Below are 27,763 nucleotides of genomic sequence, written 5' to 3' on the forward strand. Positions count from 1 at the left end.
CACCTCCCCAAAGACAAGAAACAGTTAATACGGCACATGTTAGCAGAAAGAGAAGGACAACACAGGTGACCATCTCACAGATCAGAGTGGCCCAATTTTTGTCATTTAAAAAAATGGGTATTTCTTTCAATATTACTTCGGCTCATTCAAAATTAATCCTTTTTATTTATAAAATGAAATCAATTAAGGATTTGATATCACTACAGTCTTAATATTACAAAGAGATTGGTAGCATGATCTATTATCCGCAGTGCCAAAATGTATTTGTCATTGAAAGACTAAATGTAGCTTTGCTCTGATGCGTTGAGTCCATTTCAGGCTGTCCGTGTGAAAGTAATAGGACATCTTCATGATAGCCATCTTCAAATATTTCAAGGGCTGTCACATGAAGGATGGAGAAAGCTTGTTTTCTTCTGCTCCGGGGGCTAGGACCCAAGCCAATGGATTCAAGTTGCAAGAAGGGAGATTCCAACTAAATGTTGGGGGGGGGAGCCTTTCTGACATCCGTTTGACAGTGGAACAGACTCCCACGAGAGGTGGTGGACTCTCCTTCCTTGGAGGTTTTTAAGCAGAGGTTGGATGGCCATCTGTCATGGAGGCTTTGGTTGAGATCACTGCATTGCAGGGGGTTGGACTGAAAGACTCTTGGGGTCCCTTCCAACTATACAATTGGAAGAGTCTATTTCTTCTCAGCTATGTGAAAAGTGATTTGCAACTAGATAAGCAGTGGGTAGCTCATCTGCAACACACCAAGGAGTTGGTTGCTGTATCTTACCAGTCTTCTGCAAGTTGCAGTACAATACAACGTAATGAACTGTATCCAATCCAACTTCTTTTTAAACTCAGGTTAGCCAGTACACATTTGCAATGTGCAGCTACAGAGAGAAGAAATCTGAGCCCCAGGAGTTAATGCAGCTCGAAGGATACACTGTGGACTATACAGCGCCCCATGCAGGTATTTTGCTGTGTGATGCTTATTCGTTATTTATTCAACTGTTCTTGCAAATGATCTCATGTAGCTAAACAAAAACAAAAATTCTTCAATTGCAAAGTAAAACTAGCTAAGGGTCACAGAAAGAGGGGCAGGCAGGAGAAGCTTTCTGTAAAGCCCCTAAGTAGCAAATATTTGTGGCGTTCTGTGGCCTGGTTCCTTTTTATGTTCCAACCTTGATCATATTGGAATGAAAGTCATATTGGAATCAGAGACTATGACTGATTGATTTTGCAGGTCTCCAGGGTGGTCAGATGTTCTTTAATGCAGTCAAAGAAGGCGACACAGTGATATTTGCCAGTGACGACGAGCAAGATAGAATCCTCTGGGTTCAGGCAATGTATAGAGCAACAGGTCAGTCCTATAAGCCCATTCCTGCAAGCCAAGCCCAGAAGATGAACCCAAAAGGAAGCAACATGCAGGCAGATGTGTTGCAGAGTAAGTTTGTTTTATTTTATTTTTTTTATATACTTTTAGGACTTCATTACTGTCATTAATCAGTATTGGAACTTGATTTTTCCCGACAGCTTGTGTCATGAAATGCCTGATTGCAGCTCATTACCACGGTTGCACTACCTTTGAAAATGTACAGCTGATATTTTTAGAGTTCAAATGCAGATTTCCATGGAAACAGTATTTCCTTAAATAAATTAAAAAAAAGGGTTGTGGTGAGGGTTGTGGTTGTTGTTTTTTCCCAGTGGTTCTATATTGTAATGCATATTTTTGATCTGGGACTTTGCATTGCTCAGCAGCTGTGCAACATCTGCACAAAGGCAGCGGCTGAAGCTATGGCAAAAAGCTCCCAGCCAGAACTGCATCTGAGGATGATTGAGGATCTGGAAACTAAGCCTTATGAGGAGTGGTTGAGGGAATGGAGTATGTCTAGCCAGTTAAAGAGGCGACTGAGAGGAGATAATGACATCTAAAGGGCTGCCATGTGGAGCTTGTTTTCTCCTGCTCTGGAGGCTAGGACCCGAACCAATGGATTCAAGTGGCAAGGAAGGAAATTCTGATTCAACACCAGGGAGAACTTTCTGATAGTAAGAGCTGTTCAGCAGTGGAACCAGGCTCCCTCGGAAGTTGATGGTGTTGGGATACTGCCAGGGAGACAAAGGCCATCACTGCCTCCACGTCGACTCCGGACGTCCACCGATCTCCCGTAGATACAGTATCAGCAATTAGCGACATGAGCTCCAGAAAATAGCTTCCACATTTCTGGGCTGATGCACGCTCTATCAGCAGAATTCACACAGCGAAAGTTGCACTCAGGAGAGCATTATTTAGAAAGTTTATTCAGCGTTGGTCAGAACAAAGAAAAACATGACCGCCTGCTAGCGTGTTCAGGCACCGAGAGAGAAAACGAAAGCAATAGGAAACATAAACATCCTGTGAACAGGAAATGCGCAGGCTGTGACTCACAAAGCCTGCTCCCTTTTAAGGTGGAATGGAAATATCCTAACAGATGGGCTGTCCTTCCTTGGAGGTTTTTAAGCAGAAGTTGGATGGCCACCTGTCATGGATACTTTAGTTGAGATTGCAGAGGGTTGGACTAGATGATCCTTGGCTCCCCTTCCAACTCTACAGTTCTATGATTGCAAATAACCCTTTTGCCAGGGAGAGAACCAGAGGGGAAAGCAAAAAGCTGCCATTCCATCCACAACAGCACCCTTGTCCTAGTGTCCGTCTGAGATGACCTCCTTTCTTTTGGGGATTGTAATGGTGACAATAAATTTGAAATGGAAAAGCAATGCTCCTTGGCATTGGATGATAGGTGTCAGGAGTGCGTGCAGGAACCAGGCCCTGTGACTAGTAAGTCTTTGCAGAACTGGGGCTTTCCTAAGTTTGTTCTGAAGAGGCAAGGCCTGGCCACACAGGTGAGGCAGATTGGTAACTCACAGCACCTGGTGGCAAGAGCCGGGAAGGGATATAAGGTCAGCATTTCCCTTTGGCTCTTTGCCACAGCAAAACATTTCCTGCCTTGCTGTGTTTGGCTCCTTTGCTCCTTGGACTTTTGACTTCATGACTCCTTCCTTCTTGATCCTCGGACCCTTGGCTTCGTGACTCCCGCCTCTCTGACCCTCGGACTCTTGGCTTCCTGACTCCTGGCTTCTGGACTCCCGTTCCTGCTCCCACCCCGCCATCTTGCCCCCAGTCTTGACGTTCCCAGCCAGGACCTCGACCGCCCATGAACCGGAACCATGACAATAGGCCTCTTTCTCCATTAACCCACATCCTTAACGATACAGCCAGTGGAAAAGACAGGAGATATGTTTGTGATGGGACCCTTGTCATGTCCGTGTCAAGGACTGGGCAGAGGATGAATAGTGGAGACCGTCTCCCCCTCCTAAACTTTCCAGAGAAGAGGAAGACAGTATAGATTTACAACAGTGGCTTGAGGAGGTCACGGCTCAGAGGTAGATGAAGAGCAACGTTGGGAAATAATGGGAGAGGAGGAGGAGGAGGCAGAGCCAGAGCAGCTGGCTGACAGACCCTTTTCTCTCAGAACCCAGCAAGCATTGAAAGTAAGGGCTCGTAGGCAAATGGCCCTCAGCAGCCACCGTAAGGTGCTGTTGATGATTGAGGAGAGAAGGTGGTGGCAATGCCATTACTCCAAGTGGCTGCTTTTCTAAGCCTCTCTGTGTGAATATTGAATGAAAGACATTGGTAAGAGCTTCCTTGTCTGTATTCCTGGCAGCCTACTGTGGAGGGATTGGATTCCCTGATGCCTGGCAGTCCTTGACAAATATCCCCTTCTGCTTCCATTCCCTTATGTAGCGAGCCATAGAGATCAGGACCAAAGAGGCTCTGTATAGTGACATTGTTAAGATTCTGCAGGTTTAGCATAAAAGGGTTTTGATCCTAGCTGTGGTCTTCTGGGATAAAATTATGGGAAGAGTCATTCACACCCGGGAGTGCAGTACAGTAGCCAAACGCCTGGTATTGCAAGAACCAAAGGTATCACTTAGCAGCTATTGACCTCCAGGATCCCTGTCAGTGGTTGATATCTCATAAAGTTACCTCCTACGCTTACTCATCTTTCAGTCCAAGCTGCTACTTCATGGTTTATCACAAGGGATGGTAGAGCAGGCATAGGCAAACTCGGCCCTTCAGATGTTTTGGGACTACAACTCCCATCATCCCTAGCTAACAGGACCAGTGGTCAGGGGTGATAGGAATTGTAGTCTCAAAACATCTGGAGGGCCAAGTTTGCCTGTGGTAGAGTCAAGCAGACAGCCCCTCTCACTCTTGCTGGTTTTCCATTGTTAAGAATGTCAGCAGCTGATGGGATTGTTTTGGTGGGTGATCCTCTGCTCCATTTCCATCGCCAAGACCACTGAGAGAAATAAAAAGTGGGTTATTAAAAAAATAGTCTGCTATCTATCATAAAAAACATATAGACACCTATGCAAGTTATGGCTTTTGTTGAACAATGCCCATTGTGACCCCTGACTGTGGTTTGGGTGCTTTTTCTTCTCCTTAGGAAATGATTCCTATTATATTTATTTATTGCTATATTTATTCATCTTAACCTCATTTTATTGTATTCGTCATAGGCTGCCACAACAACGTGGAATCAATTTAGGTTGATGTAACTGCATTACATATGCAGGGGACCATATTAACAAGGAGTTGATGCCTTCATTGTGCTGCATCAATACATTTCCAAAAAGATACATAAACTAATTTTCATTTTCCTGTTTTTGAAAGACTATATATAATGAAAAGAATGGTATTGAAAGACCAAGGCTACGAATGCTTTGGAAATTTCTGTCTTGAGCTCTTTTGCATGAGAAACAAAAGACAAAACCATCCTTTTCTGAGCCATCGGATAATAGTTGCTTAATTTTATGCAATGAACAATACCAAGAATTGTAAAAAAAAAAAAAATCCTTCTTAGTATTGTTTGAAAATGAGGAGAGTTTTAGTAATGAGCTGTTCAAAATGTTTCATTAGTGCCATATGATTTCAGGAAATAAAACACCATGCAATTTAAGACCAATTCCCATTTTGTTTTTGAGTTTTTTATTATCTATTGTTGGTTAAGACATGTAAATTATATACAAAGTGAACTCTGTTTGCCCTTGAATTAGTGGTGATCCCTTTGGGGTGTAATCCACCTTTCACTTATCTGTACGTTCATGTTATGACTTCAATGGGATTTAGCTGTGCACAGGATTGCAGCTTAAAGGGTGTTTAATCATTCATGGTGTTGCTTCGTAAACGCTGGAAAAATATACTACTGCTTCTGCAGATGATCATCTCGTACCTTAAATCATCAATGTACTGTCACACTGTTTATTTGCTATATCCACCTTGGTGAAATCTGTCACATGGATGTGACTCTTGCTTTGACAATGCAGAGCCAAGTGATATGAATTAGTTTGTGCATCTTTTCAGGATGTGATACTGCAGATCCTTCAGCTTGAATTAAATAATTCTTCCATCTGCAAATACAGCTGAAAGTTGGACTTGACATGGATCAATATGATCTGGGGCTAAATTTCTAAATGTGACTGATTATGTTAGCATCATGCCCACAGATCAATATGGAGTTTTATTATGAACCCAACTCTATAATTGGGTTTAATCAATAAACTTTTGTCTCCTTTTCTATAGAAATTTTAGGTTTGTACTATGCAGTTTTGTCAAAAGTACATTTAGGATGCATCTTTTCCAGTAACGAACATAAAAAGACCCATATTTGAAATTAAACGAACAAAGAGGGAGCGGAGACCTTATTGTAAGGGTTAAGTCAATTTTTGAGTTGATAGCAAACTATTCACCCCCAATGTTGTCTATGGAATCCAAGTGAGCTAATGTGCTAATGCATAACTAGTCCTTTTGGTCACTGTAAGGCTTTTTCCGTCCATACTTGGTGGACAACTCGCATTCAGGATTTTGACAAAACATACCATTAATGAATGCAATCACCAGAGCTTGTCTTTTGACAAACCCGCGGGGTTCAAAGGCGTTGAAAGACGCAATCTGTGAGCAACAATAAGTCCGGATCTCTGGTTGAAATGCCATTTAAGATGGTACGTTGTCTATAATTTACACACACAAAAATTGCTCCCTGTTTTGTTATTCAATCCTGGAAGGTTGAAGGCACTCTTTCCCATTACTGCATTATATTTGTTTCATTAAAAGCCGCATGTAAAGAGGAAAAGGCTGGAAATGACCTCGTTCAAGCCTGTGTGTTCATTTCTGCTCCAGTTTGCCATTTGAGAAATGGCCTTGAAGCCATGTTTGCTTGCTACTTTGGTCTTTGATGAGCATCTTTGTCATGCCCATAAGCTGAGGCCTCCTCAAAACTTTATAGAGTGAGGGGTTTTTTTAATGTACAAGATCTCTGTTGCACTTACTACCTTGTGAAAACAGGCACTCCAGAAAGAAAGTCTGTTGTTCCAATATTTTACAAGCTTTCTAGAAGCAGTTAGAGTAGACATCCTTTCTGAAAAATATCAGAATGGATTGTTAAGTCTGTCTCAAGTCTATATAGGGGTAATGTTCATACTATATGAAAAGGGGGCTGTCTGCTGCCTCTTTATCCATTGCTATGTTTAAACCATTGCCGTTTGCTTAGATTTTATTGTGATAGGTATTTATCCAGGAGGGGTTTGGCGAGGCATGAAAGAGCAGATGAAACTTGAATGAGGCTGTTATTGAATTAAATTTAAAGCCTGTCTTAAAGCGGAATAATCTACATCCATACATTCATTCTCCTCCCTATGATCAGATGCAGATCGCGCTCAGAAACATGGCATGGATGAGTTTATTTCTGCTAATCCTTGCAAGTTTGACCATGCTGCACTCTTTAGAGTACTTCAGAGTAAGACCTTGGATCACCGATTGAATGATTCCTATTCTTGTTTGGTGAGTAAAAAGGCTGGAATAAAAGAAGTGGGGAGAGAGAGAAAAAGTGAGAAATAGTTGTTGCAAAGTGGTCTTTTCTTCCAGACTCATTTAATAACTGTGCGTGAGGTTGGGATAAAGGATTTCAATCGATTGGCTTCAAATTTGAAAATTATACACTTGAAGACTACTGCTGTGCCACTCAATAGAGAAGAGAATAGACTCAAACTGACTCTGAACCGTGGTTTATCAGCTCCTCTAGGGAGGGCTGAATAAAAACAGAAGGCTTTAATAAATATGGAACCCTCTGTGGTAGGATTTGCTAACACCTGTACAGGCATTTTAAGGTACAAATCTAGCTCGCCAGATGTCAAGCATTATGTCATCTATCTTGTAATTCTCTCCTCTTTCATAGACTGGGAAGGAAAAAGAAATCCAAAGAATAGAATCAAAACCACAGGGGGAGAAAGGCAAATAGATTTATTGTGCTTGTATTCAGCTGAGTCAAGGTTAGCATTGTAGGCTTAAATCCTGGATAAATTACTTACCGCTCTAGGGGTATTCTGTAATTTCACTCCCCCCCCCCTTTCAAAAGAAAGCATAGAGTATTTGAGGAGTGGAGGCTGCAATCGCAAGGATGCATAATCACGAAAAATTAAACAACATTCATGTTCTATCCTTCCTTATCTACTGATCAATCTTTGCCTTGGCTGACTAGCTTGCTTTGCTTACACAACAAGAATGATCCCACTTACGGAGAAAGTGGAGGTTAGGAGTAACTTGAAAAATGCCTTCTCAGTTGCACATAAACTAATGCGATATGAGGTCTAGTTCATTAACAGAAGTGTAAACTCTGCTGTGGGGATTTTTTATTCTCATTATCTCTTGGTAGTTCTTGATTCCAAAATGTAATATTACACCAAAGAACCCAAGCTCATGCTGGTCATCGCCTATCCTGGCTCCCTGGCAAACATGCCACTATTATGTACATATTTTCTGATGGCACTGTGGGTTAAACCACAGAGCCTAGGACTTGCTGATCAGAAGGTCGGCGATTCAAATCCCCGCAAAGGGGTGAGCTCCCATTGCTCGGTCCCTGCTCCTGCCAACCTAGCAGTTCGAAAGCATATCAAAGTGCAAGTAGATAAATAGGTACCACTCTGGCAGGACGTTAAATGGCGTTTCCATGCGCTGCTCTGGTTCGCCAGAAGTGGCTTAGTGATGCTGCCACATGACCCGGAAGCTGTACACCGGCTCCCTTGGCCAATAAAGCGAGATGAGTGCCACAACCCCAGAGTCGGCCATGACTGGACCTAATGGTCAGGGATCCCTTTACCTTTACCTATCAAGTGTGTAGCATATGGAATCCTCAGAACAAACATTCAGACCTATTTCAGTCATAGGCCAGAGCTTTCTTGACATACATTTTCTTACATTCCGTTCCACAGCTTCTGGGTTGTTCGCCTTTCCCATGTGCACAGCTCTCCCCTCCAAAACTGAATTCAGTCACAACCCCACACTATTTTCCTTCTTCTGTGAGAATAGTGGGTTCTATTATTAAAGGCTCCCTTAGAATCTTTTCACATGCATCAACTTTAGAAAAAGATAAATAAATTAACCATACCGTTGCTTCTGTCAGTCTGCAGATGCTGAAAATTTACTTTTAATCATCCAACTTTTGCATTTCAACAAATTAAATGAAAGTAGCGACATTCGCCTCAAAACAAAACCAAGCTAATATAAAACAATTAGATTTAAACATAACCTGTGATTTAAACTATTAGCGATACTGAAATTCCTTTATTGCACTCTCCAGTAAACAGTAGGGAGCTTCTAAGCAATTATAAAAAAAAAAAAATGATTATCACAATATTAACTTGAATTTTGTGAAGAAATGAGTAACCACTCCTTAGTAGTTTCTGCTTATGCCTCCATTTCTGTTCCTCAGAATAAGTAAATTTTTAGTATTATCTATTCACTCTCAACAGCCAAGCTTTGCTTATATTATTTCTATGGTGAGCATGTCCAAGTGCATCCAGTTTTCGAAATGTTTAGGTTAGAAAAGTGTCACCTATCCAAGGAGGAACTAACTTTCAACTCTGTCAAATTAAACATATTCAGTCTGAAAATTGCTCACCAAAATTAGGGTACCACTGTCTGCAAATGTGCATCTCCTCTCTGCTGTGTCCTAACTTATGCAATGATCCGGCAGTCTCTTACTATGGCATGTTTTCACCCACACTTGAAAATGTACTTTACCCCAGCATTTCCCTGACCATTAATACCAGTTACTGGTTAACATGACTGATATTTTATTTTGACATTGTTATTGTATTTGAACTGCATTGGTCTTTCTTTTCAAAGTGAAAGGTAGTATGTAGGTTCTTTTTTTAAAGACGTACTCATTATTTTTCACACTTTGGTTTGGAAATCAGAGAACTACATTGCCAAAGTTCCCTTTACTGGAAAAAAAGTTTGTGTACCGTAATAACTTTAAGAGGGGTATCAATGTTAGTCGCAGTAAAAACGGTCGAGACTCTTCACACCTTTAATGATTAACACGTTTATTATGGCATCAGGTCTTTCATAGACATCTGATGCTCTGGTCCACGAAAGCTTATGTGGTATAAGGTGTTACAAGATAATCTGATGTTTTTACTTAAGCCAGTTATCTTTTGAAAGTCACCTTCGTCTCCAATAACAATTTCAGACAAAATGTCTAAAAACCTCTCACCCAAACACTGCCATGTTTGATTTCTTTCTATGTCTGTCTTGTGTGTTCTGATGGCTTACTGAGCATCATCCCTAATTCTAGCATGTATGTCAGCGATCTTTCCAATGTATTCCTGGATTCCTTTCTTAACCCATTCAGACATCATGCTAAACTATGGATTATTATGATGGAAGGGAGCCTAGCTTCCCACTGGGATCACACACTCCCTTCTCTTGTCATAGCCATGAGCTGGTGCTTCCAAGTTCAGCTAATCACAGTATATCCTGGTATCCAAAACCTAAACTGTGGTGGATCTTAATGAATGTTTTCAGAAACAAGCTAGCTTCATAAACTGTGGTTTGAAATCGCAATGGTGCTTCGCAGGCTGGTGCCTTTGGCCCTAACTGTTCCCCTATGGAAAATTTCACCAAACACCACTGATTGAAGACCATTGTAGGATGTGTAGTCTAGATGTAATAACTGGCAGGTCTGGTTGTCAGCACTGGGGCATTTTGGGTGTGAGGGGTTTATGCAGGGAGGATGCTGACTGGGCACAATCTTGGTGATATCTCCCAATAACCAATTTGGACTCTTCTCACCAGCAGTTAAACTTCCCTTTTGCTGTGTGCCTTTTCTCTCATAAGATAATTCTAAGCTGTTCATATTTGTTCTTTTCCTTAAAGCAACACTCTGCCTGAGAAACCTCTAACCTTCCTTCCTCAGGAAGAATTGGGAACATTGCGGGAAACAACTTTGAACATTTTAACGCATTTCTGTTTGCGATACCTCTCTTCCCTCTTCTTCTCCCTGCCGAAAAATTGTTCATGAGACTGTCAATTTTGGAGCTAATGACAAATCACATTGATTAAAAATACAGTGGAACCGTTGTATTTTTCATTGACGAACATTTCAGAACTCGGAATGGCGTAAACTCGGAAGTAAATGCTTCTGTTTTCGAATGCGCCTTGGAAGTCAAACTTCTGAGGCAGCTCCCTGGTTGAGTTTTCAATATTATTTTTTTCCGTTTTGAGGCTTCCGTATTGAGCCTTTGGTTTTAGAAAGTTTCGGAACTCGAACGGTCTTCCAGAATGGATTATGTTCGAAAACTGAGGTTGCACTGTATATTGCATGAAAAATTGCAGTTTTCTGTTCTTTCTCTCTGAAAATTTGAAAACAGTGCATAAAAGAACAGTCCAGATTTAATGACGCAACACATTCCCCCTTCCCATCTCTTACAGGGTTGGTTTAGCCCGGGCCAAGTCTTTGTGTTAGACGAATACTGCGCTCGTTATGGTGTGAGGGGCTGTCACCGTCATCTTTGCTACCTGAATGAATTGATGGAACACTCGGAGAATGGCGCTGTCATTGACCCAACCTTGCTCCATTACAGCTTTGCCTTTTGTGCTTCTCATGTTCACGGCAACAGGTATTTTAATATGCAGACTTGCCAGGAAAGTCATTAGGCTATGTGACGAGAGGCAAGCAATGTATTTAGACTTAGCTTCACCCACACACGGTGTAGCAGAGGAATGAGCGAGCATCAAGAGTTCAGTTCTTGCAAATGGTCTGTGTGTGTTCTGAAGTGCAGTAGAACATTTTTATATCAAAGCGAACCTCACTTGAAAATATGCAGGCATTCTGAAAGATCTACGTTGAAGGGCTATTTCTCACCAAACACAGCAGATGTTTGTTACATGCCTTTATATGCATTGTAGCACAAAAAGGGGAGGTGCATATTTTGTAAATGCATGAAGGGGTGGGGAACAATGCATTCATTGCAGTTGAAAAAATATAAGCATCACTTATTTAGGAGAAATGTAACATCGCCTAGGAAGACCCTGCTTTCTAGTGACCCATAGATGTCCAGTGCAAATGAAGAACACTTGTGGGACCCAGTGATTGTTGGAATTCTGCCACGGTCAGAGAAATGTGCCTCAGCGAAGGCACCGGCAGATATTCCTTGGTGACCTCCCCGCTGCTACACTGCTGATAAGCAGCCGAGGTCTCGGCGATTCTTCTCAGATGTGTGAGAGGAACACACCGTTCTTCCTCTCTCCCCTTTGGTGTCCCCCAGGGAGGGGAAAGAAGCAGACAGAAATCTATTTACATCTTTATTTCTGTCTTTCATTTCAGTACAGAGAAAACATGTCTGCACTCCACAGCAGTAAGAATAGACTCCACCCATGTACTTCCAGTACGGGTCATATGTCACACACACTGAGCTAACATCCGGTGCTCAGTATAGAATGGACTGCCCCTTTGTTCCCATGGCAACAGTCACAAACATCCTGTTTGGCTTTCCAGCCACAAGCAGCTGCCTTAGCTGCTAGAGCCTTTGCTTGCTGCAGCATTGGTGCTTTATAATAACAGCGATGACCTCTGGGTGCTGGTGTGAGCTTCTATCATTGACCTATGCTCGTCCTAAAAATCTCTGTCAGTGTCTACCATGCATAACATGTCTGGGAAAACTATCATAGGTGCCAATGAATTGCTCTCGATATTGGCTTTGTTTTTGCTTCTCAAAAGACATCTTGGACTCTGCTTTGAACTAAGTTTGGAAGTAGTACAATTTATCTTTCCCTTCACTGGTAGAGTGAAATGTTATAGTGTGTGTAGCATTTTCATATTCTGAAACGAAAGCTGCAGTTGTTTTGAAAGAGGGAATTTTGGACTCCTTGATCTTCATGTGGTAGACTCTGGCCTCTGGCCTCTGTTCTGGCCTCCGTTACTCCTTTCCTTGCTAAAATGGTTTGAATTCGTTCACACTTGCAAAGAAGTAGCAATAAATGGACATGTGAATTTAAGTGAACATTCAGTTTTTCTGAGAACATAATTAGGGCTTGTATGGCAAAAGCCCTGAATTTGCAGCAGTGGTTCAAGGCAAACAAACCCTAGCTGTATAATTCAATAAATGGGTGCATGTTCATCCCAAGGGACAGGTGGCTTTGGGCAACTTCGCTTTGTTACTTTGAGCACATCTGTTTCCATATTAATAGCTTACAGGTAAACAGACTTTTTAATTGTGTGCATGTGTAGATTTCAAGAATATCACAATGTGTAGAATGAAGAGGATTGTGTGTGGTGTTAGAGGAAGGGTAGATGAAAAGCTCTTCAATTTGAGTAGGCTGAAAGCAAAGAGTAAGGTTACCATAACCTCTGTCATAGAGCTTCAATATGAGCTTCAATATGCTGATGACAACATAGTCTGTGCACACTTGGAGGATGACCTCTAAACCATCCTAAATATCTTTGCAGGAGCTTATGGAAAGCTTGGCCTATCGCTCAATAGCTAAAAAAAAACCAAAGTGCTGCACCAACAAGCACAAAACAACCCCTTTGCAGCACCATAAATTCAATTCAGTGGTGTAATGTTGGAAAATGTTGATCATTTTTCCTACCTAGGCAGTTATCTTTCCCCAAGGGCCAACATCGATGCCAAAATCCATCAATGCCTGAGCTTTGTGAGTGCAGCTTTCTCCTGATTGAAGCATAGAATGTTTGAGGATTGGGACGTTTGCAGGGAAACCACAATGCTTGTTTACAAAGCTATTGTACTACCAACTTTGTGAAACATGGACCCCTTATAAATGCCATCTCCAACTCCTTGAAAGATTCCATCAACGGTGTCTTCCAAAAAATTTACATATCACTTGGGAAGACAGGCGAACTAATGTCATTGTACTGGAAGAAGGAAAGATCACCAGTGTTGAGGCAATGAGTATTCAACATCAACTTGGTTATACTGGTCATGTTGTTCGGATGCCTGATTATCATCTTCCAAAGCAACTACTCTATTCCCAACTTAAGAGTGGAAAGCATAATGTTGGTGGACAACAAAAGAGGTTTAAAGATGCTCTCAAATCTTTAAAAAAATAAACACCAACAACTGGGAAACATTGGCTTGTGAGCACTTCAATTGTAAAATAGCCTCTACCAAAGGCGTCATGGACTCTGAAGAAGCAGAAACTCAGAACAAAAGGGAGAAACGAGCTAAGGGGAAGGCACGTTTGGCAAATCCTCACCGTAATCAACTCCTGCCCGGAAACCTATGTCCCCACTGTGGAAGGACATGTGGATCCAGAACTGGCCTCCAAACCAACTTAAGGACACACTGTCAAAACCATATTCCTGGAAGGCAATCTTATTCGGCTGTCAGTGATTGTCAAAGAAAGAGAAAAAGAAAGAAAAAAAGAAAGTACTTCTGGGGGGACATGTTATGTTCCTTCTGAAGTAGTTTGCCCACCTTTGCATCCTGCACTCAGCTCTCACAAGTAGCTCCTAGAAGCTGTCAGTGTGCAACAGCGGCCACACCCCGGGAACAGCTAAACCAGGTGAGAGTAGCCAATGGGCCTCAAAGTTCAGTGAGTTAGGGACTTCCCCTGCGTGTGAAGACAGGCTTCAGTGGATTGAGTGGACAAGATCAATAGTGGGTCCAATGGTGAAGAAGACGGTTTCAGCACATGCCGCAGAGGGAAGTGAAGGGCAGATGGAGCTTGCCACCAGGAAAGGGAGCTCATCTAAGAGGAGGAAAACTCTTGCCCTAAATCTCTGCTGCCTTTTACGTCATCTTTGGGAGACGAAAAGGAGTGGTGTCCCTAAGATGGTTGGGTGGCACCTTGTAGGCCTTCTTCTGGCAACTCCTCCAGCCAAGCTGGTGCCAAGTGTATTGCTCTGATTTCCGTTGGACCACATCAAAGCCAAGAGAGGGGTCTTGTTGTCTGCACAGTCCAGGACCTCCATACACAATGCCCAGGCTTGCACCCCAGAGAGGTAAATTCGGTTCTGCTAATACAACAGTTTGACTGCACCCCTGCAGGTGCACTCCATTGTCTCTCAAGACAAATAGATGCTAACAACAACATCAACAACAACAACATAATCAACAACAACAGGATAATGACCTCACTGCTGCAATAAAGGTGTTCTGCTTTGATAATATATTCAGTTAGCTTTTCTACAATTGTAGGTTTAAGAAATGGTGGATAATCCAGCTTTCAGTCTATATTTTTGCAACAGTGAGAGAGAGAAAATTCTAGTCCATGGGTGCACTCTTCTGACTGGTGGTTTGGGACGGGATTAAGGTTTTATGGCACAGATAATTTTACTCATATGCCAAGTTACATGGTAGTCATTTAAAGATCCAACTCAGTTTTAGGAAAAAGAAAGACTTCACGAGTACACCAACTTATCAAATTTGGCTCAATGTTAGATTTTTTTTTAGGCAGCCTATTTCTTTGTCCTTGACTTTATGATCTCTTGTATCTTATACAACTACTTCTTTTTTTGCCACCTTGGACACAAGCTCAACAATTGTCTGTTCCCTTTGATGTCCTCCCATTCTTGTCCATATGCCTGACTTACAAATGGAGTAGCTTTGATTGTTAAATGTTTTTCATAGGTTTCCTCTGCACTGATACAGTGCTCATATAGACAGCCCTGGCCTCTTTGTGAAATGATTGCTAATTGTCAAGGTCTCCTGCTCTCCCTGTCAATGCAACTCCTTTCCAACTGAAGGCAAAAGCACTTGGTTGCCACCCTGACTTGCATTTCCATTTTCCCAAGCATTTTCAGCAACTTCCTGATTAAAGGAAGCTTTTTTAAAAAAATAAAAATAAATCAAGCGCTCAACAATAATTGTACCCAAATAAAGAAGCAACATTATAGGACACAAACTAGAAGGGAGTCTAAAATAGTTCTAGAGCAAAACATCTGACATAAAATTCCTGATTTATTCAATAGTGTCCATAGCTGATTGAAAAATTAAAGAAAAATAGCAACAAACAACAGTATAAAAATACAAAATGGCCATACACAAGGAGAAAACATATAAGAGGATTCCATAATCTCCTGTTAAACCTGCAGAGTCCAGTTCAGTGGAGGTGGGATTAACCAGAACTCCAGAGATTAAGAAGACCAAAGGATCTCTTCAAAAGTTTACCTATAGGGACTCCTTTCTCCAAACAGGAAATTACTCTGCTTTTATACAACTCTGACCATTTTAATTTATTTGCTGTAGGGAAACTAGATCACCACTCTAGTCTTCACCAACGATTCATCTTCACCTCTCCTGCCAACAGCTTTCTCAAACAAACTAGGCATCTCTGTATTAAACTGGAGGAAGAAAGTGTTCGGTGCACTTTCTAGGTAGTTTCTAGTTTTACATCCATCTGAAAAGAAGACAGAACAGGGAGGAAAACAGCAAGAGTGAGAAGGGGAGAAGAGAGTCACCAGATGGAAAGAAAAGATGTAATCACATTTCAAAATGCAAGAAGGGTCACCAAGTCTCTCTTCATTTTTTTAATTTCTTTATTTTTTAATAACTTTTTAAAAAAGTTTTTACATCAGTCAGGTTTCAGGTTCATAAAAGTAAAATATACAGAACAATATTAATAAAAAACAAAACAAACAAGTGGGGACAATCAGATATTAAATCAATGACAAGTAAGTTCCATATTTATGTCAAATATAGGGGGACCGATAGAGGTCACTCAATGCTGCTGGCCGCATGAGCAACTCTTCTCATATCTTATTCACAAGGGTGTTTTGTCTTAGCTCAACTAATAATAATAATAATAATAATAATAATAATAATTTATTTATACCCCACCCATCTGCCTGGGTTTCCCCAGCCACTCTGGGTGGCTTCCAACAAAATATTAAAAATAGGATAAAACATCAAACATTAAAAACTTCCCTTCAGATGTCTTCTAAAAGTCAGATAGTTGTTTATTTCCTTGACATCTGATGGGAGGACGTTCCACAGGACAGGCACCACTACCAAGAAGGCCCTCTGCCTGGTTCCCTGTAACCTCACTTCTCGCAGGGAGGGAACCGCCAGAAGGTCATTGGAGCTGGACCTCAGTTTCCGGACAGAACGATGGGGGTGGAGACGCTCCCTGAGGTATACTGGGCCGAGGCCGTTTAGGGCTTTAAGGTCAGCACCAACACTTTGAAATGTGCTCAGAAACTCAAGCCTTGTCATCATTTCCGCACCTGACAAAAAACATCTCCACCCTTAAAACAACCATTCAGGCCTTATTCAGTCATGAGCCAGAGCTTCTTGACAAAATATGTTCTCCCTCCTCCCTGAGCTTCTGGGGTGATCACTTTCACCATTCATGTAGATTTACCCCCTGCAAAAAAGGGGGGTCCACTATCTTGTTTTTATAAGACCTATTTTTCATGAGCCTTCCTCTCATCACACTTATACATGGAGAATTTAATAAGACTATGCAAAAAATTAACCTCCCGGTTTCCATTGCTCCTTTAGCTGTATTTTACTCTGATCTTCAGGAAAACAAAGATAAGTAATACATGTTTGAAGCAATATATAAATAAACCTGAAGGATAGATGGCCAGCTTACACAAAGCAAACCAGTCCGTCTCGTGGTGTTCAAAAGGCTGGCTCTGTCATCAAGGTCTTGGTCTTGATTGCCTTCTATAGTTGGGACTGAAATTGACAAGGACAAGAGAGGACATCCTTGCAAAGATGAGTTTCTTACAAGAATATGATGGGCTAGCTTTCAGCCTCTTTCATTAATACTATTTTGTTCAGTGAATGGGGATGGGCTTTTCTTTTCTTCCCCCCTCTTTTTTGTACAAAATCTCAAGGCCTTTACTGGTTACAATGAAAGCCTACTTTCCATGCCAACTCTTGAGCTGCCTGACACATTCATAGAAATTTTCGCGTGGAAGCCTGACTGCATGCGACTACTTCCCTAGCCTTATTTATTGTCTGGTTTTGAACCTTTTGGTGCTAATGTTTAGCACAGTGTGTCCTATAATTGCCCAAACTTATTTCAATAATTCAAAAGGAAGGTAGAAGTATTTTCTTTTATTTATTAACGCGAGTGAAGGACATCGGTGCACGCAGGACGTTGAAATATCTGAGAGAGCACATCCTCCTCCACCACTCTGTATGTATTCCTCCTATTCAAGCCGCTGTATTTGTGAGGCATTATGAGTGTTTTAGAAATAAAAGAATAGAATGGCGTTGTAAAGAGAGGCTCCAGCTGGTATTAAGATACTGAAATAAGAGAAAAAGAAATGGGAAGAAAGGGAGAGAGAAGAAAGGTAAGTCAAGGACAGAAACAGTAGCTCTCACTCGGAATTTTGCTCACACACAGATAATAACATCCACTCAATTCATCTACAGCATTACAAAGGGGGAGAAAAGGAATTTCACAGACAAAGCAGGATAGGTCAGAGTTCTAGGCTGATATCTGTGATTATACATCGTGCTGTGTAATCCTATGTATGTTTTCTCAGAAGTAAGCTTCATGGAGCTCACTGAGGCTTCCTCCCAAGTAAGCACATGTAGGATTGCAGCTGTGGATCTTCTGCTGGCATCATGGAGTCACTGGGTTGAGCTCTGGCTCCACCCTGCTCATGAGGCAGGGGGAAAAACTCTCTGGGGAAGTGGGCGGCTCCCAGTCAGATTGTTTTGTTTTGTTTTGTTTTGTTTTGTTGCTCCTGCCTGAATGATGAAGTCCCATCATGATTGGCTCCTGCTTTTACTCAGGCTAGTTTTGCCCTTCTCCTTTTGACTTTCCTTCTCCAAATCCTGAAGCCTTCCCAGAGAAGCCACTCTAGGACAGCATGTCTTGATGGAAGTCATGGTTCCCGCCTTTGGCACTTACGGAGCATGCTAAGAAGACCTGTGGGTATCGGAGGCCACATCGACGCTTCCTGTTGCTGCAGCCTGATTTCTCGGCATCCAGTTGGCCTGCTGCCTGCAAACCCTTTGCATGGCTGAGCATGGAACCACCTCAACAGCCAGCAGCTTTTCATGGTGTAGACCTCCCAGTAGCCCACAAGGCTAAACAGAAGCAGAAACACATGGAAGCTTCTAAAGCATCTCCTGCAACAGCAGTTAGGTCGCCACAAGGCCCTTCCCTTCCTCAGTGACCCACAGCAGACCCAGCCACTATTGGCACTCCCTTGGGAAGGGATTCAGATGACAGCCACCCAACCCTGACACAAGCTTTTCATTCCACCACCTCAGATGAGGATGAATTTGTGGGGTTTCCGGAGGCGGCTGCTTCTATCTCAATCCCCTAGGAAACTAACCTCTCTCCCAACACATCCAAGACCAGCAGCGCCCACAGGGGGACCTCTATCACCATAAATTATTCAGCAAATTAAAGAAGCCATCCCTGAGTACAGGCTCCTTGTCCTTCGTTGTAACTGAAGAAGGGAAGTGGAGTGATGGATCCATGCTAAAGGAACAGACCTCTGACCACCTGTTCCAGGATGCCCATTGTTGCAAGTCTTGAGCATCTCTCACTCTGATGACCCCGTTCCCCCAAAAGAGGCTAAAGTGCTACCAGAGCTACAAACTTCCACCAGATTTGTTCCAACCCCAACAGACAACAGGCAATTGAGGAAAATGGGATATCTCTCTCATATATATACTTGGCAAACTATACACTTGATTCACCCACATTTTCAGCAAGATTATAGTTGCCCTGGTGCTCCCCTTTCTGGGCATTCACACCTATCCTTACCTATAAAATCTAATCCTTCATCCCCCAACACAAGAAGAAGCACGCCATCATCTAGAAATCACTATGCCATCCTTCAAAGCCCATGTCTTCATCATCAACCAAAAGAAAACCCACCTAATAATGGCTTCTCCATGTCCTCCTACAGTCCAAAAAAATTTTCCCGTAACTTCCGTCATAGAGCTTCAGTATGCTGATGACAACGTAGTCTGTGCACACTCAAAGGATGACCTCCAAACCATCCTAAATATCTTTGCAGAAGCTTATGAAAAGCTTGGCCTATCACTCAACATCCAAAGAACCAGGTTGCTGCACCAACAAGTACAAAATAACCCCTCTGCATTGCCACAAATCCAACTCAATGGTGTAACATTGGAAAATGTTGATCACTTCTCCTACCTAGGCAGTTATCTTTCCACAAGGGTCAACATTGATGCCAAAATCCAGCATCGCCTGAGCTCTGCGAGTGCGGCTTTCTCCCGACTGAAGTGCAGAAAGTTTGAGGACTGGGACATTCTCAGAGAAACCAAAATGCTTGCTTACAAAGCTATTTGTACTACCAGCCTTACTGTATGCTTGTGAAACATGGACCACTTATGAACGCCATCTCTAACTCCTTGAAAGATTCCATCAACAGTGTCTCTGAAAAATTTTATACATCACTTGGGAAGACAGGTGAACTAATAGTGTACTGGAAGAAGCAAAGATCACCAGTGTTGAAGCAATGATTCTTCAACATCAACTTCATTGGACTGGTCATGTTGTGTGGATGCCTGATGATCGTCTTCCAAAGAAACTACTTTATTGCAAACGTAAAAATGGAAAGTGTAATGCTGGTGGTCAACAAAAGAGGTTTAAAGATTCTCTCAAGGCAAATCTTAAAAAATGTACAGTAGCATAAACACTGTCAACTGTGAAACACTGGCCTGTGAGCGCTCCAATCGTAGAACAGTCTTTACCAAAGGTGTCATGGGCTTTGAAGACACTCGAACTCAGGATGCAAGGGAGAAACATGCTAAGAGGAAGGCACGCTTGATCAACTCCTGCCCAGAAACCAATGCCCCCACTGTGGAAGGACATGTGGATCCAGAATTGGCCTCCACTGTCACTTACAGACTCGTTGTTAAAACCGTGTTTATGGAAGACAGTCTTACTCAGCTACGAGTGATTTTCCACTGAACATATATCAGGAGAATCCAGCACCCAGTTAGACTGGCTGAGTCAAACCAAACTAGATCTATGGGGAATAGATGCTGCATCATCTGATCTTCTCTCAGCTTCAGAACTGCTACGGGCTCTTCGTGGTGGACCTCTTCATGAACTGGGCCACCCAGCAGCTGCCACCATTCTTCTCACTTCCAGGATCCTCAAGCAGAGGGCTGTCATGCTCTAACATCCCCATAGATGTGTGTTCCTCAGCAGCTTTCTCCACTAACGCCCCATTGGAGATATTTGTAGGGTTGCCACTGGGATATCCCCTAGCACCTTTACAAGGCTCTATATGATTGGTTTGCATTCATCTGCTGAGGCTTCCTTTAGGTGCAAGCCCTGCCACAGTAACCTAGTCTACAGTTGGGGTCCACCCTAACTGGGTAAGCTCTGGTACATCCCAATCCAGTGACCCTATTGTGCCAGTAAGAGATAGTACGGTTGGTACTCACCTGAACTGTAGAACTCTGATGGCATCATGAGGTCACTGGAGCCCACACCCTAACATGGACTACAACATGCCTCATTTATTACTGCATGTTCTCATGCTCTTTGGGCAGCTGGTGGCTGTAACTGTATTAGGAGAAAGTGGCCTTTTACCATTTGTGACATCAATGACTGTTGGAGTTTGGCTGCAAAAATGAGGGGGAGCCTCCCATTTTCCCAAAGAGTTTTTTCTCCTGCCTTGTGACTACGGTGGAGCCAGAACCCAATCTAGTGACCTCATGATGCCAATCAGAGATCTACACTTCAGGTGAGTACCAATCATACTTTTCCTAAGTCAGGCTTGATGAGGAGAAAGACGTCAACATGGAGACAAAGGTCTTAAAGGCCCAATGGTGAAATGGTTTGGCTGTGCTAGATGAGCAGTGTGTTCTGTTCTTAAGAGGGCCATCACATCCCTATTACCAGCTTGGCGAAGACCATATAAGGCATGTTGCCTTTCAGAAGCCGAGTGCATAGGAGTGCCATGTTTCCACTTCATACAGCAGGTAATTAATGTTTGTTTTTAATGCCAGTTTTTCTCCCAGTGTGTGGTGGACAATCTTTTTGCATAAGATGCTATGAAGAAGCTCCCTGTATCTTCTCCCTGCCCTCTGTTTTAATTTTTCTACTGCATTGTAGTCATACATTAACTCTACAGCCACACTTCAAAAAAGACAAACTAAATTGCTCTTGCTAGCAGTGGCAGATAGCTTTTAAAAATTAAAATGGAGTACCTTGCAATAACGTGAGTGGTGCAAGGAAATGGAGCAATTGTTGTACCGCATTTGTCTGCAGTTGTTTTGAACCACAGCTTCCACATGCATAGGCAGATTGTCATCCTCTTTTATTTTACAAGTGTCTAAAGCTACTAGATGCTATACAGCAGTAATTGGAAAAAATCACATTGCCCTGACCTTAAGGCTTGCAATTGCAGTGTTACAGACAGAGACGAGAATGTGGTGGGAGGGGGTCAAGATGAAAAACCAGGGAATATTTTAAGTTAAACTAACCAGATAAAAGACCAAGCATATATTATGTATGAAGGGAATTGGGTCAAAAAAATAGACAAGTGGGTATGAGAATTGAATGAGAAAGAGACGACCAGTCTGGTGCCCAAAAGTGTAGAATCAGCCCCCACAAGTTCCAAGTGGAAAACAATATATGCGGTAAAAAACAAGGCAGAGGTTCAAGGCATAAATATCAGAGATAAAGCCTAACTGCTTGAGATGATAAGAGAACAGGCCCAAATTCAGGTAACGGAGTGGATAAATGTGTCACCCCTAGCCTTCAACTAGAATTGTATCTCTGGGACTTCCTTCTGCCTTGTTTCTAATTTGTCTTAAGTGATTACTTTGTCCTGGTAGCCAACCAGTACTTGATCTTTGAGGATCACCTTTTGAGAGTATTTGACTGATTTGATTCCTGTGAGATGGCATTCACCTTTATTATTTTACTATTCAGTCACTGTAGAATTGTGCCCCTGCAGTCCCATACTATTCAAGCATGTCAGGAAGATACCATGGGTGATAATAGCAAATGTCACAGAGAGATCCAGCAGAATCAAGAGGAACTGCCCCCGCCACTGCCACTGCCGCCGTGGTCACCATCAAAGACTACCAATTGTGTTTTAGCCACAAAAGCAGGCCTGAAACCAGGCTGGAAAGATCCCAGATAACTCTACTTCATCCAAGAAATCCCAGAGCTGAGTTGCCACAATTTGCTGTAAGAGCTTCTTCAAAAAGGAAAAGTTGGAGACTAGCCAATGATTGTCTAGGATAGTGGGATACGAAGATGAGGTCTTTCATAAAGGTCTCACAACCACTTCCTTTGAGGATACAGGGACACAGCCCTCCTGCAAGAAAGCATTTATGATCACCACAGCACATCGGGCCAGCTCTTAGCAACCAGGATGGACACAGGTCCGGTCCAGATGGTTGGCATCATCCCTCCAAGCAACCTTTCCACACCATCAAATTGAACAATATGAAACTCATTCATCAAAACTGGAGAAGCATCCCCACAGATCCTGCCCTTAGTGTGGAGACCATGTCAGAATGATTAAAGGTGATTTTGTCAGTGTTCTGCAAAATTGCCACCACAAAATCACCAAGGGTTGATCTATAACTCCTTGCATTCTAGAATCTACCATAAGATAAAGATAAAGGGACCCCTGCACGTTAAATCCAGTCGCGGACGACTCTGGGGTTGCGGCGCTCATCTCTCTTTACATGCCGAGGGAGCTGGCGTTTGTACGCAGACAGCTTCCGGGTCATGTGGCCAGCATGACTAAGCTACTTCTGGCAAACAAGAGCAGCGCACGGAAACGCCGTTTACCTTCCCGCCGGAGCGGTACCTGTTTATCTACTTGCACTTCGACGTGCTTTTGAACTGCTAGGTTGGCAGGAAGAATCTACCATACCTTCGCCAAAATAACTGTTGAATGGCACTGCTAATGTAGTTGTGGCAGAAAAGCATAATTTTACTGCCATCGCTGCCGTAGACTAGGCCTGAAAATGGGCTCCCCCCTTCTTTTTTCATGATCATTCATTTGCCACTGTTCACAGCTGCTCTTTCACCCTTCTGTTTTCCATTTGATAGCCATTCCCCACCCTGTTCCATTCTTCCTCAGGTGAACTCAGCCAATGAAGGGCTCACATCATAGATGTCGCGATGTTACAGAGGAAACCAGATATGGCTCCTCGTTGACATCACTAACTTGGCCAAATCATGTCCATGTAGGATGAAGACAGCATACAGACCACAAAATGAACGCTTTGCAGCTCTCTTCCATCAGTGACTAAAATCTGTGAAAATAAGGCCTGTGATTTATAATGAGTTATGGGAAATGTGCCCCTCCCTCTCATCTCATGCCTTTCCTTGCCTAGTGTTCCCAAGACAAAAATCGCTGTTTAGAGGTGCTAATGTTGCTCGTCGCTGCTGTCCTTAGCCCTAGATTTATATATTTGAAATATGCATGCAGTGGGCTAATTATGTAAATAGACTATAGACGTGGCAATCTAAACAGTAGCAGTGGAGGTTAAGTGAAGGTACAAAATACAGAAAAGGAGCTATTGTTTTCTTCCTCATCATCTCATCTTGTATCTAGTTCTCACGCTGAGACTTCCCATTTTGTCCCTCTCTTTCTGAAATGATGTTGGTGGGAAATACATGAAGTGCAAAGTGACTTTTTCTCCCTGCTGAGAAGCAGGTTGAATTGACAGGTGCCCGGCCTGCTTCCGAGGTTGGCGTCTCACTCCCTCTCTTTGATGGAAGCTGATGCACTGAACTTTCGTCAAACAGATAATAAAAGCGAATGCCATCTCACGGGAACCAAATCAAGCCTCTTACCACCAACGTTGTAGCTTCGCCCTTTATTGTTCTTAAAGTTTTCCTTTCTTGCGGGGGGCGGAATCTGCAAAAGATGAACTCTGTAAGATATTTCACAGACTTTGGGAACGCAAATGTCAGAACATGGAGAATTGCCTTTCCAGTGAAGAAGCTGGGCCTCTTGTGAAGGCACCAAGCCATGGCAGAGCATGGTTGTACCAGTGGCGTATCTGCCTTGCTGTTTAATAGGTTTGCAGCTGGAAGTATTTATTTTTAGTGTTGCAGTGTTTGCCATTGGACGCAGATTCTTAAAAAAAAGTCTCATTTCTCAATAGTTTGTGTCAGTGGCAGTTCTGAAGGAGGGACTCTGGTGTATCTTGTTCTCTTCGATGTTTTGCAGTCTTGAGTGTCTTGGAAACTCTAGTCTGGGCTGGTTTTCACTTTGCTTCCCATTGCCCCTTCAGTGAATTACAGTATTCTCTGTCCTGTGGGTCATTGGAGACTGCAGCAAAAAAAGAAAGGATGTCAGATGAATGTATTTTGGACTGTTTTCTTTTCTATCAGTTGGGGTTTTGTAACAGGGAAGATTAAGTCACTTAGCAATTTGCATTCCCTTGTTTTGTTACTTCTCCTGGTTGCAGTGTACTGTTATTTTAAGTCTTGGTGATGATAACGCAGGAATGGGGTGAACAACTTCCCTGGCTTAAATACTGTCTATGTGCTGCCCACACGAAGTTCCTGTGCTTCTCTGGGAACTAGATTAGTACTAGGAAGAGGTCGTCCAGAAGGGAGGGAAATGAAACTGTAGAAAAGCTTGGCGATACCCTTTAGATATTTGAAAGTACGGCAAATCAACACCACTTGTGTTTGAGCTGTGGTAGAAAAACTTTAGGCAGGCCCGGAGATATCTGTATATCTTTGCAGATACAAAATTTGTGTGGTTGGCCCCAGCTGCTATCTCAGTGCAGACTTTGGAATCTAAGAAAACACAGCAGCTTGTGATCCTCAGTGGCAAAGGAAAAGCTTTCTTCCTGAAAAGCTGGAGGCAGAATTCAACCTCACTTTACACCTGACTTTCAGCTCCCGTTTAATCTGCACTTATGCTAAGGAAGCCTGCTGAAAAGCACTTTCTGGTGGAAGGAGGAAAAGGGTGAGGTGGGAAATATGAAGGATTTAAGGTTCCTCGGGAAGCTGAATGCTACTCATGACCTTAGACTAATTTTCATGGCATTTTCTGGTGCAGTAGTATTTGAAAATATCCCCAGTCCATTGCTGGTTCCTAATGCTTCTAGTTATGCCTCATTTTAAAATGTGAGGAGCGGCATTAGAACTCTGCAGTTTACACCCTTATTGAGGACCTAAAATACAAAAAAAGGGGGGTGTAGTGAGAAGCTCTTGTTTTTTCAGCATTTCTCAGCTGGAAGTATCCAGGTCAGACTGTGATCTCACCATGAATCGCTGCTATTCCAGAGAGGTGCACTTCCTTCCTTAGGGACCGTACCCTTTAAGAAGCAGAAAAGATATCACAGCAAGGGTCTCAAATAATTTTAAACCTTTATTCCCTACAAGTTTAGACAAGGGAAGACAAGTTGCCTTGTTCCTGATGGGGTTGTCTTTGTTTTTTGGGGGGTGGGTATTGTTCACTTTTACTATTCTGAGGTACAGGTCACTACATAGTCAGTGAAAATGGATCTAACAAGCTCTTTGAAAATCCTATGTGTTGTCAGCAGAGTTTTGTACGACAGCAAAGTCAGGTAGAGACATGACGGGCTGTGAGGTCTCCCATGTGCATGTAGCGAATCTCCTCTTACGGCAGGTTAACAGATGGTGACATTATCCTGGCTCACCTTTCTCACTTGTCACTATCAGGACCCCTGGTGCTCTCCTGTCACACGTGTGACACGCTGCAGCGAAGTTTAACATGACAGAAGTATTTCCTTTCTCGCTGCAGAATGCAATTTCTCCTGACAGTCAAATCAGACGGAGGATTTTACCTGTATCTGAGCACGTTCCATCTGTCAGAACGCCGAGGAAACGGTGTCATGGCATTCACTGCAAGGGAGGAGTGAAGTTCCTTCTTCTTTCACATTGCATTTATGAAAGAAAAGAGTGATGTACACATCTTGGCGGTGTCTGATGAAATTGCTGTCCTTGAAATTTATCTTTAAAGATGAAAAGCACGTTGGGCTTCCTCACCTGACAGGTCACAAGCAGAATTTATTCAAGAGAAGAGAGGAGCCGCCTGTGTGCCTATTGGTGCAGCAAATCCGTGCCATGACCAAGCGATCACATTCAGTTCCTGAGAGCTAAAATGTCCAGCTAATATTTGCTTAAATCTTTCCTGATATTTTTGATAGTTAAGTTATAAATAACACAGACAATATCAGCTATATAATTCTCTTTTTTCACTGATGTATGCTGCAGGAGAATACCTGGTTGTATCTTAGGTAAGGGTGTGTGCTGGAAAGGACTAACCTTGGCTTAGATCTCACTTTACAGGGACACAGGTGGTGCTGTGGTCTAAACCACTGAGCCTCTTAGGCTTGCCGATTGGAAGGTCGGCAGTTCGAATCTGTGTGATGGGGTGAGCTCCCGTGGCTCTGTCCCAGCTTCTGCCAACCCAGCAGTTCAAAAGCACACCAGTAAGAGTGTGTGCTGGAGAGGGCTAACCTTGGTTTAGCTCTCACTTTAGCCCCAGCAAGCATGGTGGGAGTTGTCCAGGGAATGAAGAACAGGATTCAGAGGAAGGACCAAGTGGGTTGACAGAGGAGTTGTGAGGGGCCCAGTCTGGTTCTAACCCACTGCAGGGAGCAAAGAATTAAACCCACTGTCCTTCCTTGCTAGAGATCCAACATGAATTAGGGCCCATCTGCTGGCTTCTGTAAATAGATATACAAATATTTAAGGGCAGAGCCCTCAATCTGTTCCTGTCTACATAACTTTAAACTACGTTCATATTAGTGTGAAAATGGGAGGGAAGGTCAGAGAGTACCCCTTTCATATATAATATTGCACCCACACATGCAAAGTCCCATGAAGAATGGGGTCAGGGGAGAAAGAGAGAAAGAATTCAGGCAGAGAAAGAACATTGCACACACCTAATCTAATTTTGCTCTCTCCTGGCCATGATTTGTTCCAGTTGCTGCTGGTAGAAGTGTTTGCATATAATAATAATAATAATAATAATAATAATAATAATAATAATAATAATAATTTATTTATACCCTGTTCATCTGGCTGGGTTTCCCCAGCCATTCTGGGTTACTCACAACAAAATATTAAAAACACGACAAAACATCAAACGTTACCTAAACAGGGCTGTCTTCAGATGTCTTCTTAAAGTCAGGTAGTTATTTATTTCCTTGACATCTGATGGGAGGGCGTTCCACAGGGCAGTCGCCACTACCAAGAAGACCCTCTGCCTGGTTCCCTGTAAACTCACTTATCACAGGGAGGGAACCGCCAGAAGGCCCTCGGAGCTGGACCTCAGCGTCCGGGCTGAACAATGGGGGTGGAGACACTGTGTCACCCTCAGCAATCAGAGATAGGATTGAGGTACAACAGGTGGTGTGCTTCTAGCTCTTGGAGTTATACAGCAAAGGTAGGGAGTTTCTACCATTGGCAAAGACTCTCATCAGCCCTGTAGATAATTGTTGTTGTTGTTTAGTCGTTTAGTCGTGT

At 42.7% G+C, this 27,763-nt stretch overlaps 1 protein-coding gene across 13 annotated transcripts in view; it reads left to right on the plus strand.

Moving 5' to 3' along the window:
- Window positions 1–27,763, plus strand: part of CADPS2 (calcium dependent secretion activator 2) — a 349,563-nt gene that overhangs the window by 222,038 nt on the left and 99,762 nt on the right. For all 13 annotated transcript variants that reach the window (XM_081928821.1, XM_081928827.1, XM_081928826.1 and 10 more), the window contains exons 10-13: window positions 847–955; window positions 1,229–1,429; window positions 6,729–6,865; window positions 10,796–10,983. In XM_081928821.1, the coding sequence (XP_081784947.1) occupies window positions 847–955; window positions 1,229–1,429; window positions 6,729–6,865; window positions 10,796–10,983 (635 nt within the window). The remainder of the gene's footprint in view (window positions 1–846; window positions 956–1,228; window positions 1,430–6,728; window positions 6,866–10,795; window positions 10,984–27,763) is intronic.

This window comes from Podarcis melisellensis (genome assembly GCF_964234715.1).
Source record: "Podarcis melisellensis genome assembly, chromosome: 10".
Lineage (NCBI taxonomy): Eukaryota > Metazoa > Chordata > Lepidosauria > Squamata > Lacertidae > Podarcis > Podarcis melisellensis.